This window comes from Salvelinus sp. IW2-2015, unplaced genomic scaffold (genome assembly GCF_002910315.2).
Source record: "Salvelinus sp. IW2-2015 unplaced genomic scaffold, ASM291031v2 Un_scaffold4670, whole genome shotgun sequence".
In the NCBI taxonomy this organism is placed as follows: Eukaryota; Metazoa; Chordata; class Actinopteri; order Salmoniformes; family Salmonidae; genus Salvelinus; species Salvelinus sp. IW2-2015.
The window spans coordinates 10,890-32,399 of NW_019945939.1; the positions used below are offsets into that span (position 1 = coordinate 10,890).

The following is a 21,510-nucleotide window of genomic DNA, read 5'->3' on the forward strand; positions in this document are numbered from 1 at the left end:
TAAAACAGCATACTCATTGGTTGTGGCTTGTGTGAATCCCATCCCTACTACAGTCTTTGACGGTCCACAGTGAGCCTGTGACGATTTTCTTAGTGTGAAACTGTAGATATTATGGATTTTGTGTTGTGGATCACTGCGCAGGGTTCACCTCCAATGATATCAGATGAATCCTTCTTCATGATAAGAGCATTGCTGTTTTTCTTGCTTTGTCCAATCCTATTATCTCTGTGTGCTATATTATCTGATGATAAAGTATCCGTGTCCTAGCATATCTGTGTGCTAGTATCTCTGTGTGCTGATATACCTGTATGCTAGTATATCTGTCTGCTAGTATCTCTATGTGCTAGTATATCTGTGTCCTAGCATATCTGTGTGCTAGTAATCTGTGTGCTAGTATATTGTTGTGTCCTATTAATCTGTGTGCTGTATAATCTGTGTGCTAGTATCTCTGATCTAGTATATCTGTGTGCTAGTATTTCTGTGTGCTAGTATATCTGTGTAGTAGTATATCTGTGTGCTAGTACAATCTGTGTGTGCTGGAGTGTCTGTGTGCTAGTATATCTGTGTAGTAGTATATCTGTGTGCTAGTACATCTGTGTGTGCTGGAGTGTCTGTGTGCTAGTATCTCTGTGTGCTAGTATCTCTGTGTGCTAGTATTTCTGTGTGCTAGTATATCTGTGTAGTATTATATCTGTGTGCTAGTACATCTGTGTGTGCTGGAGTGTCTGTGTGCTAGAGTATCACTGTGCAAAATTATGTCTGTGCGATAGTACATCTGTTCTATAGTTCCAATATGTTATAGTATCTATGCTAGAGTATCTCTGTTATAGTATMTATGCTAGAGTATCTCTGTTATAGTATCTATGTGCTACAGTATCTTTCTTCTATGCCTTTACTAACAGTTCCCATTGTTTCTCTCTTTTTGCAGAGCAATGCGTCTGGTTCTGTGGAGAGCCAGTGGATTTCACAGTGATTCCCATCCACCACTTGGATATACAGAGTTGGAGTTTTGACACAAGCTCATCTAAGCAGTGTGTCTGCCTGGGGGTTGACGCTCCCTCCACCGTCCCTCCTCCACCAACACCACCACCACCAACACCGCTGGCTCCTCAGTCCGAGCAGAGCTGCTCCACTGCATCTTTAATAGACGTCTCTCAAAGCATTGCCTTCCATGGTTTCTGCCCTGCTCCAGACCCTATCATCTTACATCGTGAAGATTTGCAAAGGAATGTTTACAAAGAAATTGGCGAATCCCACAAAGAAGAAAGAGAGTAGCGACAATAAAGAGCCCAAATTGACCACCACTGATTTGCGTGACCAAGGTAACCTGACGACGACACTCTCCACCACTCTGAAAACCACAGTGAAAAAAATCAGCAAATGCTCTTCGGCGCGTAACATCTCTCTTGAATTAGACGACGGAAAAAACGACTGCTCATCTCTCTCACCGACTTTCAGTTACCGTGTAGCGATAGCGAACGGACTCCCGAAAAACGCTCTTCTGCTGAACAATAATGAGAGTATCTTCCAGGAGATCCTCTCCATCAATAGCGAAGACTCCCTGAGCGAGGCCAAACCTGTGCGTAGATTCGATGAGCAGAAATCTCACACCATGCCAGTGAGACGGAACAGGAAGAGCCTCATTAGTCTGGCGCCCTCCGATGGCAGCTCAGAGGGTGAGAGGGTGGAGCGCTCAAGTCTGCACACTCTCCGACTTGGCGCGCTACGCAAGCTGAGGAAATGGAAAAAGAGTCAGGAGTGCGTGTCTTCGGATTCCGAGGTGAGCAACTGGAGGAAGACCCTGGGTATCCGGAGCAAGTCCCTGGACCGGGCTGGGCGACAGCAGAAGTCGACCTCTGCCTTAGAAGCCGGCTCCAGCTCTACAGGCTGCATCAACCAAACCCAGGATGTGATGGAGATGATCTTTAAGGAGCTGCAGGGCATCAGCCAGATCGAAACAGAGCTTTCAGAGCTCAGGGGACACGTCAACGCACTGAAGAACTCCATCGACGAGATCTCCTCCAGCGTGGAGGTGGTGCAGACCGAGATCGAACAACTGCGTACTGGCTTCGTCCAGTCCCGGAGAGAGACGCGAGACATCCACGACTACATCAAGCAGGTCAGCCACCAGGCCAACAAGGCCAGCCTGAGGTTCATAAACGTCCCTGAGGAGAAGCTGGAGAAAACTGAGAGTCTCATCTATCTTATTCTAAAGGACAAAATGGGATTTGCTGAAGCACATAAAACACTTAAAATAGAGCTAGCCCATCGGTTAGGGCAGCAAAGAGAATGTTCCAATGCAAAACCTAGGCCTATTATTGTAATATTCTCAACCCCCTCAGATAGAGATTTAGTTTTGAAAAAATGCTACAAACTGAAGGGGACTGGTATATCTGTATCCACTGATAGCTTAACGACTCATGACGTGAAGGAAAAGAAAGATAAAGGAGCAATGTCCTCTTCTCAAACCTACGAGAGCATGGACATTAAGGTCTCAGCCAAGGACAAAGCTGAGAGTGATGACTGGGACTCTATGGACAGTGACAAGGAGCTAGATGAACTAAACAGGAACAAATATGCAATGGTGGTGTCTAAGCCTGTTCACAAACATAAAGCAGATAAAAAGAGGCACGGTCACCATGAGCACGGTAGCCGGTCTGCGGATGAGGCTGGCTACTCTGCCTCAGTTCACTATGCTGATGACTCCTATGATGAGTCTGACAAAGCCTCCAAGCCCTACTATGGTGACCTCACCCCTGGCTGGCTCTCTCAGAGCGACTACTCCACCCCCAAGCTCAGCCGCTCCGAGTCTGACTGCTCCAAGCTCTGCCAGTCCTACTCTGAAGACTTCTCAGAAAGCCAGTACTTCAGCCGGCCCAATGGCAGCTCTCTACTATCCTCCTCAGACCAGGAGCTGTGGCAGAGGAAGCAGGAGGACATGGCGTCATCGTGGTACGCCAGCCAGACCCTCAGCCAGGAGAACCCTCCGTACGCTGAGCCCAACGAGGCCGAGACCACCGAGACCATCGACAGTGGGGTGAGCAATGGGCTGGTCTGCATGTCTGGGGATAGGAGCCATTACAGCGGCTCACAGCTGTCTCTGCAGGGAGACCTCTCCCCATGGAAGGACTGGCCTCACCTGGAGCAGGGAGCAGACTCCGGGCTGGACGCTTCCACAGAGCAGAACCTGGTGTCTGAGGTCAGCAGCCCCTTTGACCCAGCTGCCATCCCTGGCTTCCCTGAGAACATCACCAAGTGTCAGGAGGTGGACCTGGCATTCGAAGGGGAGGAGACTTTCATGTTGGATATGGTGGAAAGCACCCTATTGGACACCGCCCCGCTGGAGATCACCCGACTGGAGAGTGCCCGGCTGGGTAGTGCTCCCCCCACTACTCTTTATACAGCCCCTATCGTAGCGAAAGAACCTGTTGTAACCCCGCCTGTCCATAAGCCTAAAGCTAAAGAGACTGCTAAAACGCTTCCTAAAGAAACTTCTAAAGCAGCTCCTAAAGCTAAAACACCTCCTAAAGAGTTAGCTAAAACTGTTCCTAAAGAGGTTGCTAAGACTATTCCTAAAGAGGTTGCTAAAACACCTCCTAAAGAGTTAGCTAAAACTGTTCCTGAAGAGGTTGCTAAGACTATTCCTAAAGAGGTTGCTAAAACTATTCCTAAAGAGTTAGCTAAAACTGTTCCTAAAGAGGTTGCTAAAACTGTTCCTAAAGAGGTTGCTAAAACTATTCCTAAAGAGGTTGCTAAACCTATTCCTAAAGAGGTTGCTAAACCTATTCCTAAAGAGGTTGCTAAAACTATTCCTAAAGAGGTTTCTAACACTATTTATAAAGTGACATCTAAACCGGCAAAAGAGGTTGCTAAATCAATTGCTGAAGAGGCTGCTAAAACTATTAAACTAAGAGAAACAGCCAAAATGATTCCTAAAGAGAAAGTTAAAACACCTCCGAAAGAAATTGTTAAAGTTATTCATACAGAGGCTCCTAAAACTCCTCTGAAAGACACTTCCATAACAAGCCCAAAAGAAACTCCCAAAACAAGTCCGAAAAACACTCCCAAAACAAGTCCAAAAGAGGCTGTGAAAATACTTCCCAACAACACACCTAAAACAAGTCCAAAAGAGGCTGTGAAAACACCTCCCAGAGACACTTCTAAAACTCGTCCAAAAGAGACACCTAAAATGGTTCCTAAAGGRGCATCTAACACGCTTCCTAAAATGGCAGCTAAAGAAGCCCCTGAACTATCCACCCAAACATTCCCTGAGCTTGATGTCAAACACAGCTTCCAACCGAGCCAGGCCAAGTCATCCACCATGTACCGTAGCCAGAGCGAGATCCGGTCCGAGAARGTTGTAGAGGAGGTGCCCAAGTCCTGGAGCAGCCGCCTCAGCATCGACCTCACCGACAAAGCTCCGTCCTTCAGCTTTGGGTTCGGCTCCACCCTGAAGAAGGCAAAATCAGCCCTGGAGGTGGTGTGGAAGTCAGGCCCTCCACCTAGTGCCGCTCCCCCGGAGCCACCCCCAGACTCAGGCTCCTTCATGGGCCGCTTCCGCACACTGTCCACCTCCACGGCCAACGACTCCAGCACCACCATCGACTCAGACGTCTACACAGATTCCTTCGTCTACAAGGCTGAAGATGAAGATGAGGCTGCCGCTGGTGACCAGCTGGAGGACAACGAGACCGCCTATGTCGGGGTGATGGAGCAGGTCCTGGCCAACCTGGAGAACCGGTCCAACGACAACGACACAGAAGAGACAGAGGAGTTTGAGGAGCCCATACTGGATTATGATCCTGATGCCTCTCAGGATTATGTCTCTGAAGACTATGAGGCTACCACCCAGGATTACGAGGACTCTGAGGAAGTTGAGGCCAACCAGGAGGCTGCAGTCGTTCTGGAGTATGACTGTAGTCTGGACGAGCAGTACGACGAGGAGTACAGTGAGGATTACATTGATGATGCCATGACGGGGGACACGGCAGAGGACACAGCAGAGTATGAGGCCATGGTGGAGTATGTTGAGGTGGAGGAGCCTGACGAGGAGGAAGAAGAGGAGGAGGAAGAGGAGTTAATGGAGGAGATGGAAGAGGGGGATGAGATGGAGGAGACCTCCGAAGCRTCTGCGTCGGAGAGGACGGAAAACCTAGAGGATGAGAACAAAAACATTCCGGAGAAGGAGGAGATGCCTGCAGAGGCTCCGCCCAAAAAGCGCATCCGTCCTACATTTAAGGAGGCTGCGCTGAGGGCCTACAGAAAGCAGATGGACGAGCTGCAGCAGCAGATCCTGGCTGGAGGTAGCTACACCTTCTCTTTACTACATTTTACCTCACTTTACTACACTACACTTTACTTCACTTTACTACACTTTACTACACATTACAACCTGATCTGGTTCGCACTGTATAACCAACTGCTATGGTAGTTGTCATGCCAAGTTTGACCATTGGATCTGGCAAGACAGCACAAACAGATCTGGGACCAGGCTGCTACACTTTATCTTATCTCTTTACTCATCTTTGGCATTGTACCAGTGTAGTGCAGAAAGGGGTACACTATATTACTCAGAGTTTTACTCAGTTCAGGTCATAAGGTTCAAATTATGGTATGTATGTAATAACAAAGTCATTACATCATCCACTGTGRATATCAGTCATACAGTTARCAGTACAGTAACATGTAAAGTATGCACTATAAAATAGATATGTTTGTGTACTATCTGACTTTTATCCATGAGATTTGAACACAGACATTTATCTGAGTTGAGATGTGGAATGATTCGTGTCAGTTGAACATGTCTTTGGTAGAGAATCCTTGAGGATCAGACTGAGGCCTGTAGTGGAATATGTATGCTCTSAGCTCCTGGAAACCCCCAGCGTCTGTTCCACTGGTGTTGGGATTTCAGGGACTTTTAGGTTGACTTTGACTGTTTGATTTGCTCCTGGCATCTTCTGGAATTGGTCATTGATTTTGTGCTTGATGCTAATATGAAGGGACGACTGTTTTCTTTGAAGGTGGGCAAGGTTAGTGTCAGGGTTAGAGGTATGTATAACATAATCCTCGTGGTGCAGCACTTTATAGCTGACTTAAACTGATGGATTTTTATTTTAGAATGCAATGGTCTTTTTCAGTTGGAGAGTTGTCTCTTCCTCATGAACATTTAATGGATCTAAAACGGTACAACACCCATGTTCCAGRGAACAATGCAATCAGATTAGCTCAGACTCGAACAACATGGATTCCATCCATTACCATCGACCATCAGGGATATTCAGACAATGAAAGCAAAAAAACGCACTATTTCTGACAGCTTAGAAATATGAACTAAAAACTAAACCTCAAATTCAAGTGGTGTGTGTTTACCATGCCTGGAGCCACGTTATCCTTTCCATTTAGTGAACTAGGTCTATTCTCCACATTACCCTTTCCATTTAGTGAACTAGGTCTATTCTCCACATTACCCTTTACATTCGTGAGGCTAGGTCTATTCTCCACGTTACCCTTTTCATTTGTGAACTAGGTCTATTCTCCACGTTACCCTTCTCCATTAGTGAACTAGGTCTATTTTCCACATTACCCTTTCCATTCAGTGAACTAGGTCTATTTTCCACATACCCTTTCCATTCAGTGAACTAGGTCTATTCTCCACATTACCCTTTCCATTCAGTGAACTAGGTATTCTCCACATTACCTTTCCATTCAGTGAACTAGGTCATTTTCCACATTACCCTTTCCATTCAGTGAACTAGGTCTATTCTCCACATTACCTTTCCATTCAGTGAACTAGGTCTATTTTCCACATTACCCTTTCCATTTAGTGAACTAGGTCTATTCTCCACATTACTTTCCATTCAGTGAACTAGGTCTATTCTCCACATTACCCTTTCATTCAGTGAACTAGGTCTATTCTCCACATTACCCTTTCCATTCAGTGAACTAGGTCTATTCTCCACATTACCCTTTCCATTCAGTGAACTAGGTCTATTCTCCACATTACCCTTTCCATTTAGTGAACTAGGTCTATTCTCCACATTACCCTTTCCATTTAGTGAACTAGGTCTATTCTCCACATTACCCTTTCCATTTAGTGAACTAGGTCTATTCTCCACATTACCCTTTCCATTCAGTGAACTAGGTCCGTCAATGCTTTTTTAGTGGAACTTTGACCCACTTTTAAGAGTTTGATAATAATGTCAAAATATGATTTGTCTTATTGCTCTGCTATTACATTTCCCCTTGGGATCTGCTGAATCAACCGGTATACCTTAGACTAAGGCTGGAGTCTCATGAAACCTGCTGAAATTATATTATTATTTCGCTTAAAAATGCTCATTTTGATTAAAGTGAATATTAGATTTGTTTTGTTACACCTCAAAAAACGTGATTTAATGAATCTGATTTTACTTACTGGAATAATGCTTTTTTCTGCAGCTCAGGTTTACAGACAAAACCRCAAGCTTAATCAGACAAACATATGGCCAAAGAAAAATGATTTCTGGGTCTGTATGAGTGGTTATTATTGATTTAGTGAAGCAAACAATGAACTGTTTTAAGTGGAATGAAGAAAGGTTTTTAAATCAGAGCTATGGCGGGACCAGGGGAATAGCCTGTCTCTTGTTTAAAGTGAACAAGCTCTTGACCTACATGTGGTAGGAGCTATAGTGCACGGCTACACTCACAGCACAGCACACACACACACACACACACACACACACACACACACACACACACACACACACACACACACACACACACACACACACACACACACACACACACACACACACACACACACACACACACACACACACACACACACACACAAAAACACACATATACACACAAACACAGCATGCACAGATACAGCAGTAAATCATGTACACAGTATATTGGATACAGCAAACACTAAATGAAATATACAGTATAGGCTAATGGATACAGCATACTCACACCTATATCTTAGGTAAGGTATGTAGGATACAACATACCCCTTTATTATAGACACATTATATTAAATATAAATACATACAGTACATATTTTCAAAGACTTGATCTTTTAGCAGGGGGTGTACTTTGCACTTTTCCTTGGTAATTGGTTTCATTACCAGGCAAGCTAAAGCAAACACACCTCAAGCATTGTAAAGTATTAGACGCTTRTATTTTACCCAGTTCAGATATGGCTACAGCTAATGCTGCTGCTATTGTTATTACTTGTTATTTTGTCATTGCTAGTTATTTTGCTATTGCTAGTTATTTTGYTATTGTTTATTCTATTGCTATTGCTAATTCTGTTTCTAGTTATATTGCTATTGCTACATCTATTTCTATTGGTAATTAAAATGTATTTTGCAATTGCTATAGCCTAATCTATTTTTATTTCTACAGCTACTACTATACTGTACATGCATGAATACAGCTACAGCTACTTACAGCTACAGCTATTGCTACTAACACTGCTGTTGTTAGTGTTAGTGTTACAGCTGCCACTACTGTATTGAGATGCTAATTTGGGCTCCCAAGGGCATTCTCTAACCAGGTCAGCCTTGCTTAAAATATGTATATCAGTTTTGTATGGTAGTGTACTGTAGCCTCTTTCTACTACTACTGCTGCCATTGTTGGCTGCGGATGGTTTCTCCTGGGAGAGGCAGAGAAAGGCAGACCCTGGTCCTGGCACACTGTGCCACATTCTATAAGCGTCTATATATAAAAGCTGCAAATAAAGTGGCATTAAAAAGGAAAGCAGGAGAGGGAGTTGTGTTATGTTAATTGTTGTGATGCGGTCCTACTAACTCTGGGCCTAGATTGCTGTTCAAATACCAATACTCTCAKTTGACTGGCTCTGTGGCTCTGCCCTGGCTCCAGATCTGCAGTAGTCAGAAACAAACTGGCCAAAGGACAGTCAGGCAAATGCCAGATGTGTTGATCCATCTATAGCCAAGTGGACCAGTCTAAATTGGGTTTTTATGCACAGAATTATCATTATTTGGCTAATAATGGGGGCCTCAAGGTAAAAATTGGCTGGTATGTTTGGGTTTCTGGTCCCAGTCTGTCCCTGGCAGCGYTCCAGTGGTTTAGGCTGTGGGAGGGATTATCAACAGGGATTCTGAGCTCACGTGGAGCGTCTTCCTCCCTCCTTGAGAATGGCTGTAGTTCTGAGTCCCTCTCTCTCCCTTCCTGGAAAAATGGCTGTATAGCTTTGACTCTGTCTTTCTCTGTCACTGGAAATGGCTGAGGCTTTGAGTCCGTCTCCCTGCCTCTGTCTGCCACAGCCACAACACAAGAGGAAGCATYCCAAATGCAATTGGACTCCTTTAGTGATGGTGTTACATGATGCAGAGAGTTTGAGTGCTGCAGCCTATGGGAAACCACTGATTCTGGGCAGGCCCCACTTACAGTAGCTACAGATTTATGGACATAGCCACTACTTCTACCATGTACGACCACTCCACAGATCCTACAAGCATTCAGACTGACAGGGCGTACTAGACTACTGTTCATAACTAGCACTGGCATAACACAGTTTCTCTGGACCCCCTGCAAGATCGGAGTTGCCCCCCGTTATCTCATGTTAAACCTAACATTTCACAAAGCTATGCATGGTGTCGCATGGTATCGCAATGCTGCCATTTGTAGACTGCTGGCTGGTGGAAATAATGTAACTACTTCTTCAGTAATTAAAGTTGGAAATTCTAACATTTCAGATTGTAAGATAAATGTTCGATGCCACAGCATACTAATCAGCTACCAATATAACTGTCCTGTATAGGCTACTTGAACCTGCAGGACATGAGCCGTCCTCCCAGCTTGGATAGAAAGTAGTTGTGCGTAAAACCAGTCTATTAATGCCAAATAATACAGTCAATCACCCTCAAAACACTAGCTTACTAGGGATTGTTTCCTTATGCAGGGTACTGTCTATAGATATATACCATATTTAGCTGCTATTTATAAAAAATATTTTATACAAATTACACATAAAATAGCCTAACAATGAGGGAAAAAGAAGTCGACTTGAGGATAAATTCAGCCACTATTTATTGTTGAACTCAGCGGGTTTTGTCTGGCTAATACTCTACACAAATGGGCTGCAATATTCAAGGTAAATTAAATTAAATCAAATTAAATCCAACTTGAAACACTCCCCTGATCTCCTGAAGTCCTCCTTATTTGTCTGCAAATGTTTTTATCATGGCCTGTACGTCCAGGTTGTGGACTGTTTTCCATACTGAGTATTGCCAACCTAGACAGTCTTTCCTGAGACATTTTTCATTATTCTGTATTTCCATTGTGCTGCACACAATTTAAACTTAGTCTTGAATGATGCATGCCAAGATATACCACAGATAAGGGATAGGTCATGCAGGTTCACTAGTATGAATGAAATCGAAAACTGCTTTTTTTGTTCAAGCCCTCAAGAACTGTTGTCTGCTAAAGATGATAATTTGTTTGCATCTGGCAATTTATTGAGTGTCCAGTATCCAGATTACCTGTCCCCAGAGCTTCCTATACAGTGAATCTCTTTTCATAACGTGTTGAGGCCGGCAATTAAGGATAATGAGAGGCTCAATTAAAGCTGTTGCAGAACTGCTGTATTTGAAGCACCACTCCCCCTGCAGTTTACCTGATGTTGCTATGGCAATCAAGCTGTTTTTACTATCCATGTAACTGTTACTACTGCGGAGAGATTGTTTTCTAAGCTAAAACTCATAAAGACCTACTAAGAAGCAATAGGCTGTCGGTCTGAAATGAGCTTTTGAACACCTGAGTAAGCTCCACTCATTGCACTGGCACCGTCGTAGCCTTGACCACAACATTTGATCACCRATATCCCCTTATACTTGCAGTCAGTTAAATGCTTTCTTTTCAAGGCCTGAGGCACTTTTTCAGTCACATTCCTGAAGCCCAAGAAACAAACACTTAGCTTCCTAGTACATATGGAAATTAAACAGTTGATGAATTACTTTTTGGAGGGTTACTGTCAAAATGACATCGATGACAGATGCAATGGTCCCCAGAGCTTGTGGAACCTCCTGCCTTGTGCGGGAGGTCCCACGAGGTCGGTGTCCGGTACGCCAGCGATAACTAATGCAATGGTGCACTGAATCTGTTTCATTGTTTATCATGGTTTCTGTAATATCATTATTATGTTAAATGTCATCAGCGTGAGAACGTGTGATGAGTCATGAGAACTCTCTCTCTGCCTCTTTTTCTTCTCTTCCTCTCTCTCACTTCCCTCCTCTCTCTATCTTCTCCCCCTCGCTCCCTTCTCTCTCTTCCTCTACTATTCTAGTCCCCCCCTCTCACCCCTCTCGCTGTTACTTTTTCTAATTATTTGTGTGTTGTGTATTGAGTCCCAGCCTCACAACCCTGGTGAGAAGGGTCAGTAGGCCTACCTGGTTATATTGTCAGCCGTCACCAGACTATTCCGAAGTGTGTGAATTGCACACTTCCCGTCATGGACTCCCTCCAGCCAATTTTTAAGCCAATCCAATGCTTTTAAATCTTTGACTGGAATTGTGTGGGTGTGGGGACGAGAATTTGGCCAAAACCTAAGGCTCCTAATGGGAAGCGCCTTCAGTACCCGATTATATTACTAACCTGAAGCCGGCTAGCTTCTGGTTATATTGTTAGCCTGAAGACGGCTAGCTGCTGTCATACTGTATTGTTACCAGGAAAGCTATCTTCTGGTTATATTGTTTGCCTGCAGAAGGCTAGCTGCTGGTCATACTGTATTGTTAGCCTGCAGAAGGCTAGCTGCTAGTTATACTGTTTTTGTTAGCCTGCATCAAGGCTAGCTTCTGGTCATACTGTATTGTTAGCCTGCATCAAGGCTAGCTGCTGGTCATACTGTATTGTTAGCCTGCAGGGGAGGGTGAGTGCTTGTTGATGGTTAGCTTGCAGGCCTCCTAGTTAAACTGTTAGCTTGCAGCAGGCTAGCTGCTGGTCATACTGTATTGTTAGCCTGCAGGGGAGGGTCAGTGCTTGTTGATGGTTAGCTTGCAGGCCTCCTAGTTAAACTGTTAGCTCGCAGCAGGCTAGCTGCTTCACTGACTTCGGATCAATGCCCTCTGTGGCCATGCTCTGTTGTATTATAGTCTATTTATTCAACTGTGCGACCAAGACACTATCCACTTCATATTTGTAACACAGTCATACTTAGCATATTCATCATTTATACTGTATATCCTATTGTGTACATATCTGTTTTATTACTATGCATGCTACTTTACTCGAATTACTTGTTATTTTCTGTGACTTTTGATTGTTATTGATATTGTACTGCAATGTTGAGGCTAGTATGCAAGCATTTCACTGTACCTTTTGTGCCTGCTGTAAACTGTGTATGTAACGAATACAATTAGAGGTGTTTGGAGGGGTCGTGCTTGGTGATGGTTAGCTTGCAGCTTGCTAGGCCTCCTAGTTAAACTGTTAGCTTGCAGCAGGCTAGTTCCTTCACTGACTTCGGATCAATGCCCTGTGTGACCATAAGTGTTCCTCTGCATCTGACTAGCTAGATTTACTGTTATCTCAATGAGGTTGCTGACAACATAACCAGCTTTCCTCTTAAAAATCGATGATGTTTTGTTTCCTTTCCAGTGATTTAARTTGTTCTTTTTTATATCCTTTTAAAACTTCTTTGTATTACGTGTCTCAGTGGCATAGCTGGACCTTGCTAGAACTTACCCAGATTTGCCTTAGCTGTGAGTGGCACCTAGATTTCCTGCATCTTAGCTGTACCTATGCTAGCTGTGCTATGTTTCCAGATTTGTTGCTAGACAAATTGTATTTTAGCTGTATCTAGATTTGCTGCACCTAGTGTATCTTAGTTGTACCTGTATACTTGGCAGACCTGCATTMGTTTTTTCCTATGTTACAGTAGCTGTACCTATCATAGTAGCTTCACTGATCTTAACATGGCTAAAGAGGTACATTGAGTCCAGTGTTGGGGCTAGCAGGTTGTTTTCAAAATGTATTCTTTACATGTGCTGAAGAGATCAATGGAAGGCAGACCATGGGGGATAGAACAAGGATGCTGTCATTGGCACCCATTCAAAAAAGATGATTTAACAAAGGGATATTTGTCAAGTCTGTAATGATTTATGTGTTCTACCAGGCCCACAATATGGTTAATAAAATCTGATTTGCATGCTGCATAATATTTAGAAGTTTTCCTTTCAGGTTGAGAAAATAAATATGCTAAATCTCCCGTTTCGATAAGCTAGCCATATAGAAATGGTGTCTGTAATGCAGTTGATTGGTGACAATGACATTAACATGTAATGGGGTTGACACACATACAAACATTGTATGCTCATTTTTACCAACATAGTGTTAAATACACTTAATTAAACAATAGCTTAAATGTATAGGCTAACTTTGATGSGCGGCAATGAGGAGATTTTTGATCTATCCCRCATGAGAGACAAGTGTGTGGTGTTTCCATGGCATTTCCATTGTTATGTTTGAACTCTTTCCTGATCTATAGTTTCCTAGTGTGTTCAGAGTCTGGGGTTTCCTTGTACGGTGATGACAGAGGTCTCTCAGTGGCAGCTAGCGCTGACCTGCCTTCTGTAAACAATGCTAGTTCACACAGTGACTGCATCCCAATTGGCACCTATGGGCCCTGACCAAAAGCAGTGCACTATATAGGAAATAGGGTGGCAATGGGATGCAACAATGTATCACTAACTCTCTGTCAATGTTGCTGTAGGACTTAGTCCTAGTATATCACAAGTGTTGTTTTTTATGTGTGGCAGTATTTGATCTTGATTATGCTGACACTTATCAGTGGCAGATCAATAGTGAAGTCATTACACTGCCCTGTACTGTGTAGCGCCTTCTCTTTAAGACTACAACATTATCATCAACGGTTKAACACCTAGGACACTGTCCGGTGTAGCCCTGTTTATTTAAAGGATGTTTGTAGTTTACTTTAGGGTTATGGAGAGACATAAAAGTTATCATTGGGTTAGCGTACCGCTGTCCACCGCCAATCATTTTCTGTCAGTTAAATATGCAGTGACTGCATTATTAAAAACACTATCATCAAAAGCATGTCTAACAGAATTTCAGAGTTCACATCTGCTAAATAACTTACAGTATCAGTCCAGGTACTAGTGTATTGTATTGTCATTCCTCCATATAGTACATGGTATATTGGTAATTCAGTACATTATACATTGGTATTTCTATTGTACATTGAATGGGGCAGAAACTGGATTATTTCACTGTGTTACAGTACCGTATGTGTCTATTCATAGTTACTATCCCTCCGGCACAAACTGACTGTCTCTGTCTGTATACATTTGTTGGGAAAAACTGAAGTAAAAAATACTGTACTGAAACATCTCTATAGTACTGAAATATGTTTATCCCTATATACCACTTTAATTTAGCAGATGTTTTATCCAAATGGATTTCCATTCCAGTGAGTGCATGTATTTTTATTATGCGTATGTGACCTCTACAGTAATTGAACCTCCGACCTTGGCGTTGCTGCTAATGATAATAATAATAATAATACATTGCATTTGTAGAGCGCTTTTCATTTATAGACATAAATCACAAAGCTCTAGTAACTGAGCAACAGGACCACCACCAGATATGGATGTATCTATGTACTGTAGTAAGAGACTGAACTGAACCACATCTATAGTACTGGATCATATAGTGCTATATGTAGTACTATATCTAGTACTATATCTATTCTGGTAGGAACTGAACTCTATTCTGGTAGGAACTGAACTCAGTAGAGACTGAACTGAACCACATCTAGTAGTACTGGATCATATAGTGCTATATGTAGTACTATATCTAGTACTATATCTACCTATGGGGCCCGTGTGGCTCAGTTGGTAGAGCATGGCGCTTGCAACGCCAGGGTTGTGGGTTCATTCCCCACGGGGGGACCAGGATGATATATATGAACTTTCCAATTTGTAAGTCGCTCTGGATAAGAGCGTCAGCTAAATGACTTAAATGTAAATATCTATTCTGGTAGGAACTGAACTCATGTTAGAGACTGAACTGAACCCACACCTATAGTACTGGATCATATAGTGCTATATGTAGTACTATATCTATTCTGGTAGGAACTGAACTCAGTAGAGACCAAACTGAACACATATTATATTAGTTATGGGACTGTACACATGTTAATACTGTATGTATTTAGAGACAGAACCACATAGTATTGTATCTAGTTATGGGACTGTACACATTTATAATACTGTATGTATTTAGAGACAGAACCACATAGTATATGTATCTAGTTATGAGACTGTACACATGTATAAATACTGTATGTATTTAGAGACAGAACCACATAGTATTGTATCTAATTATGGACTGTACACATGTATAATACGTATTGTATTTAGAGACAGAACCACATAGTATTGTGAATAGTTATGGGACTGTACACATGTATAATACTGTATGTATTTAGAGACAGAACCACATAGTATTGTATCTAGTTATGGGACTGTACACATGTATAATACTGTATGTATTTAGAGACATAACCACATAGTATTGTATCTTAGTTATGGGACTGTACACATGTATAATACTGTATGTATTTAGAACAGAACCACATAGTATTGTGAATAGTTATGGGACTGTACACATGTGTAATACTGTATGTATTTTAGAGACAGAACCACATAGTATTGTATCTAGTTATGGGACTGTACACATTTATAATAGTGTATGTATTTAGAGACAGAACCACATAGTATTGTATCTAGTTATGGGACTGTACACATTTATAATACTGTATGTATTTAGAGACATAACCACATAGTATTGTATCTAGTTATGGGACTGTACACATTTATAATACTGTATGTATTTAGAGACATAACCACATAGTATTGTATCTAGTTATGGGACTGTACACATGTATACTACTGATGTATTTAGAGACAGAACCACATAGTATTGTATCTAATTATGGGACTGTACACATGTATAATACTGTATGTATTTAGAGACAGAACCACATAGTTGTGAATAGTTATGGGACTGTACACATGTATAATACTGTATGTATTTCGAGACAGAACCACATAGATATTGTATCTAGTTATGGACTGTACACACTGTATACTACTGTATGTATTTAGAGACATAACCACATAGTATTGTATCTAGTTATGGGACTGTACACATGTGTAATACTGCATGTATTTAGAGACATACCACATAGTATTGTATCTAGTTATGGACTGTACACATGTATACTACTGTATGTATTTAGAGACAGAACCACATAGTATTGTATCTAGTTATGGGACTGTACACATGTATACTACTGTATGTATTTAGAGACAGAACCACATAGTATGTATCTAGTTATGGGACTGTACACATGTATACTACTGTATGTATTTAGAGACAGAACCACATAGTATTGTATCTAGTTATGGGACTGTACACATGTATACTACTGTATGTATTTAGAGACAGAACCACATAGTATTGTATCTAGTTATGGACTGTACACATGTATACTACTGTATGTATTAGAGACAGAACCATAGTATTGTATCTAGTTATAGACTGTACACTGTATAATACTGTATGTATTTAGAGACAGACCACATAGTATTGTATCTAGTTATGAGACTGTACACATGTATATACTGTATGTATTTAGAGACAGAACCCATAGTATTGTATCTAGTTATGGACTGTACACATGTTAACTGTAGTATTTAGAGACAGAACCAATAGTATTGTATCTAGTTTGAGACTGTACACATGTATAATACTGTATGTATTTAAGAAGAACCACATGTATGTATCTAGTTATGAGAGTACACAGATTACTGTATGTATTTAGACAAACCACATATAGTGTATTATTGTATCTAGTTTCAGACTGTTTAAGAAGCTCCTGTCTAACTTCCTATGTGCTTCTTTCCTTCTTCTCTTTTCAGAAAAAACCTCCACCACACAACAAGGTTTAAATCATTGTTTAATCAAATTCATGTTCGACCCACATGATTTCCCTCTTTCCATCCGTGTGTGTGCGTAGGTGTGTGTGACCATGTCATAGTTGCATTTGAAAGTGCTACATGTACCTTGTGGACATTTACTGTTGATTGTTTTTGTTTTCTCTATCCTTCTTTTTCTGAATGATTTGGGTGGTAACGTCTTGTATTCAGTACTGTGTGCGTGTGTGTGTGTATCTGCGTGTCTGTGTGCACGTGTGTGCATCGATTCTGTGTGTGCTTGCGTCCGTTTCCAAATGTATGTTTGTTTTGAGTGTGTGTTTGTGTTTAGGTGGGGAAGGGATCAGAGAGGATGAAGTGTTATAAAACAAATTGTGGCCCTGAACACCACAAACGACACATTCTATTGTCTTAGTGTTGAATACCAGCTCAGGAAATCACATTGAAATGGAATAATTCTCAACTTGCCCTGAGGGGATCTCCATTCCCTGCCTCTGTGCTCTACTCGCCTCTACACACACACACGCAACACACACACACACACACACACACAACACACACCACACACAACACACACACAACACACACCACACACACACACACACACACACACACAAACACACACACACACACACACACACACACACACACACACACACACACACACACACACACACACACACACACACACACACACACACACACACACACACACACCACACTTCGACTCTCCTCTCCTCCTCTGTAGTTATTTATTTAATTCTTCTGTCCTGATCTGACCTCCAGATGGACAGTACTTTCCAAATTGGGCTTTTGTTTCCGTTGTGTGTGTTTGCTGTGTGTGTGTGTTTGTGTTGCCTCACCTTCTGTTTGTGAATGGTTCCATGCCACAGTATGTTTAGCGGTGATTTTGTACTTCTCTTCTCTCTGCCAGCCTCTCAAGTGCTGATCCTAAAGTACTGGCACAGGCTGTCGGAGGGTGAGTGACTTCTACTGTCCCAAATGGCACCTTTATTTCTATCATAGTGCACTACTTTTGATCAGAGACCTTACTGGCTCTGGTCAAAAGTAAGTGTACTATATAGGGAATAGGGTACCATTTGGACATTCACATCGACTAAACATGGAAGGATTTCCAAAGTCGCGTAGCTAAATAGTTATTTCTTCCACACCCATGCAGCCGTACAGCTGCAAGAGAGGCACTATATCAAATCGTTGTTTGAACAGTTGAATCTTCTGTCCATGTAAATTAAAGCTTCAATTTCTCGAGAGGTGTGCGGCATCTAGGGGGTGTCCCAAAGCCACCCTTTCCTTAGTGCACTACTTCTACCAGACCATAGGCCCTCGACAAAAGTAGTCCTACTGTATAAGGAATACATCTTAGTAAAATGGTGCTATCTAAAACCTAAAAGCGTTCTTCAGCTGTCCCCATAGGAGAACTACAGTATTTGAAAAAAACTTTTTGGTCCAGGTAGAATCTTTGGTTCCAGTTCCTTTCACAGAAAGGGTTTTACAATGAAAGGGTCTACTTGGAACCAAAAAAGGGCTACTATCGGACAAGCCGAAGAACACTTTTGAAAGGCTTTTTTTCTAAGAGTGTAGGGTGCCATTTGGGATGCTCCCTTATTTCGTTAAAATAAATACACTTCTGCTTTAGCAGAACAGCCAAATTCTGGGTCGGTGGGTCGGGTCTGCTCTAGATTGGTAGGAACTGTTTGTTGATTTCTATTCCTTCTCCCTAACTTTGTACATGTGTTCTTCAGATCATTCAGTTTATCACCCCTCAACTTTCTTTCTCCTCTTCCTTCTCTCTCTCTCTCTCTCTCTCTCTCTCTCTCTCTCTCTCTCTCTCTCTCTCTCTCGTCTCTCTCTCTCTTGTCTTGTGCTGTTGGCTTGCTCGCTTGGACGTGTTGTGTTTCTACTCTCTCTATGTGTGTGTGTTGATGTATGGTCATTGTTTCTGTGCTGAAAAGCAGACTGCTTAATGTCTCTGTGGGCAGCATGACAAAAACATCGGAGCTTTGGGGAGAGAGCTGGTATTTGGTCCTGAACCCTCAAGCCTCTCATCCCCACCCCACAGACAGCCAGTCCAAACTTCACTCCACTTAGCCTATACTTAACTAGAGAGGCACTAGCAAACTTCAGTTATACAGTATTTAACTTACACCACGAAGTCATTGGCTGCTGTTCCAAGAATCAAACGGGTGCTCTAGAGAGTTATTCTCAGCGGAAAACCATTGTTTAAGCTGTCACAAAATCTACAACCACACTCTAGTAAGACTTTTATTGAGTCTTCCCCAGTCCCCCTTTCTCTCATCCAACCCAGCCTCTCTCCCCAGCCCAGTCCCTGACGTCTGACGGGCCCAGCTTCTCTCGCTGTCCCCCAGCTCTCCCCAGTCTCTCTCCCCAGTCTCTCTCCCCCAGCCTCTCCTCCCACAGTCACTCTACACCCAGCCTCTCTCCCCAGTCTTCTTGTCCCAGTCCTCTCCCCCCACCCCCCTCTCCCCCAGTCTCTCCCGAGTCTCTCTACCGGCAAGCCTCTCTCCGCCCAGTTTCTCCCCCTGCCTCCCATCCAGACTCTCTCCATCAGACTCTCTCCACGCCAGTCTCTCTCCACCCAGTTTTCTTCACAAGTTCTCTCCAACCCAGTTGCTCCCCCCAGTCTCTTGTCCCTAGTTCTCGCCCCAGTTTATCTCCCCAGCCTCTCTCCACCAGTCGGTTCCTCCAGTCTCTTTCCAGCCAAGCCTCTCTGCTCCCGTCGTTTGTCCCCACCGTCTCTCTCCCGAGTTCTCTCTCCCCAAGCCTCTTCTCACCCGAGTTCTCTCTCCCCCAAGTCTCTTTCCACCCCAGCTTCTCTCCCCCAGGCCCTTCTCTCCAGTCTCTCCACCCAGCTCTCTCTCACCAGCCCTCTCTCCACCCAGACCTCTCAGAACATGGATGAACGTCTAATTCTGACGTGAGACTGTGAAGTTAGTTGCACCACACACATGAATGACACCACACACGCACCAGACAGACAAACATTAACAAGTTGTTTCAGCACTAAAACAGTGACTCTACACATTAACATATCACACACACACACACACACACACCAGCACACTGGTCACTGCTTATTTAAAGCTGCTCTCGCCAGCCAAGTAGTGTCCTGTCAGTTTTTGACAAGTGGTCTTCCTCTCACCTGCTGAAGGTGTCTGCTACCTACCTTACCAAGACCACCGAGAGAGAGAGAGAGAAGAGAGAGAGAGAGAGAGAGAGAGAGAAAGAGAGCGAGAGAAAAAATGGAGAGAAGCACGGAGAGAAGAGAGAGAGAGAGAGAGAGACGAGGAGAGAGAAGACACCTAGACAGACACTAGAGAACTAGCAACACTAGACAGACACTAGACAGACACTAGCAGAACAAGACACTAGACAGACAGACACTAGACAGACAGGACAGACGCACACAGACAGACAGACAGCGAGAGGAGAAATACCCACACACAACAGACAGGACGACAGCGAGAGGGAGAAAGATACCCACACACAGACAGACCAGGACAGCGAGGAGAGAGAAAGATACCACACACACAGACAGACAGCGAGAGAGAGAGAGACACACAGACAGACAGCGAGAGAGACACAGACAGACAGCGAGAGAGAGCAAGACAGAGAGAGAGAGCGATAGAGAGACAGATAGAGAGAGGTGGGATATCCCTGGCCAGAATATCCCTAGCCTGGGCCCTCTGGTCAGGCAGGGTAGCAGGGAAACCCGTAGGAGAGAAAGGAGCATGAGGTATGACTTGTGTGTTAGCCAGCCCTTGTAAATCACCATTCCCCTGTTTAGCCTGGTAATGCCCCCCTCTACACGGCATTATTATGATATTAATAGGCCTTAAACCTGTCTGCTTCCAACAGAGCTGGCTGCATTCTTTATGGCTTGACAGCATGCCAGATTTACGCCGCAAGAGGACCTTACCTATTGTCCGAGACCTGGTGAGTTATCTGCCTCAACAAGGTTATGTGTGAGTTATATTATGGCAGGTTGGTGGGTCTGTCTGACTGTTTCTACATTACAGAAACGACAGCACCAGCCAGACAAGCTGGGGACTGTGTTGTTGTTCCCCGGCCTGCCATTGGAGTCTGCTGTGTTGTATGAGTGTGTCCCAAAGGGCACACTATGCCCTACATAGTGCACTATTTTTTACCGGTCCCCTGTGGATCCTGGTCAAAAGTTGTGCACTAGAAAAGGAGTAGGGTGCCATTTGGAAGTGATCGGATGTGAAATCTAACTGCTAGCCTGTCGTAAGTCATCCTACAGTTAGTTAGTGGCGAAAGAGAGAGRAGTGTTATTGAACGCCAGCGTGTTTCATCATATTGATGGGACTGTGCAGTTTGCTTTGTGTGAACATATCGTGAGGCCCAGACAACTGAGGCCCATACTTTTTTGCAATTTATGGAATATTAATGATGTGGTAGAGTAGTCTACAGTCTTACCAGTGGCTTCATCCCAAATTGCATCCTATTCCCTTTATAGTGAACTATAAAGTAGTGCATCGTACAGGG

General features: G+C 43.2%; 1 protein-coding gene across 1 annotated transcript; it reads left to right on the forward strand.

Annotated features, from left to right (window-relative positions):
- Positions 1 to 1,047: 1,047 nt before the first annotated feature.
- LOC112077541 (protein unc-13 homolog C-like) lies at positions 1,048 to 20,988 on the forward strand. The gene is given in 5 exon segments (XM_070441738.1): positions 1,048 to 5,306; positions 14,598 to 14,625; positions 17,909 to 17,944; positions 20,863 to 20,882; positions 20,885 to 20,988. Coding segments are annotated over 5 exon segments (4,308 nt in total). The 5' UTR covers positions 1,048 to 1,171; the 3' UTR covers positions 20,974 to 20,988.
- Positions 20,989 to 21,510: the final 522 nt, after the last annotated feature.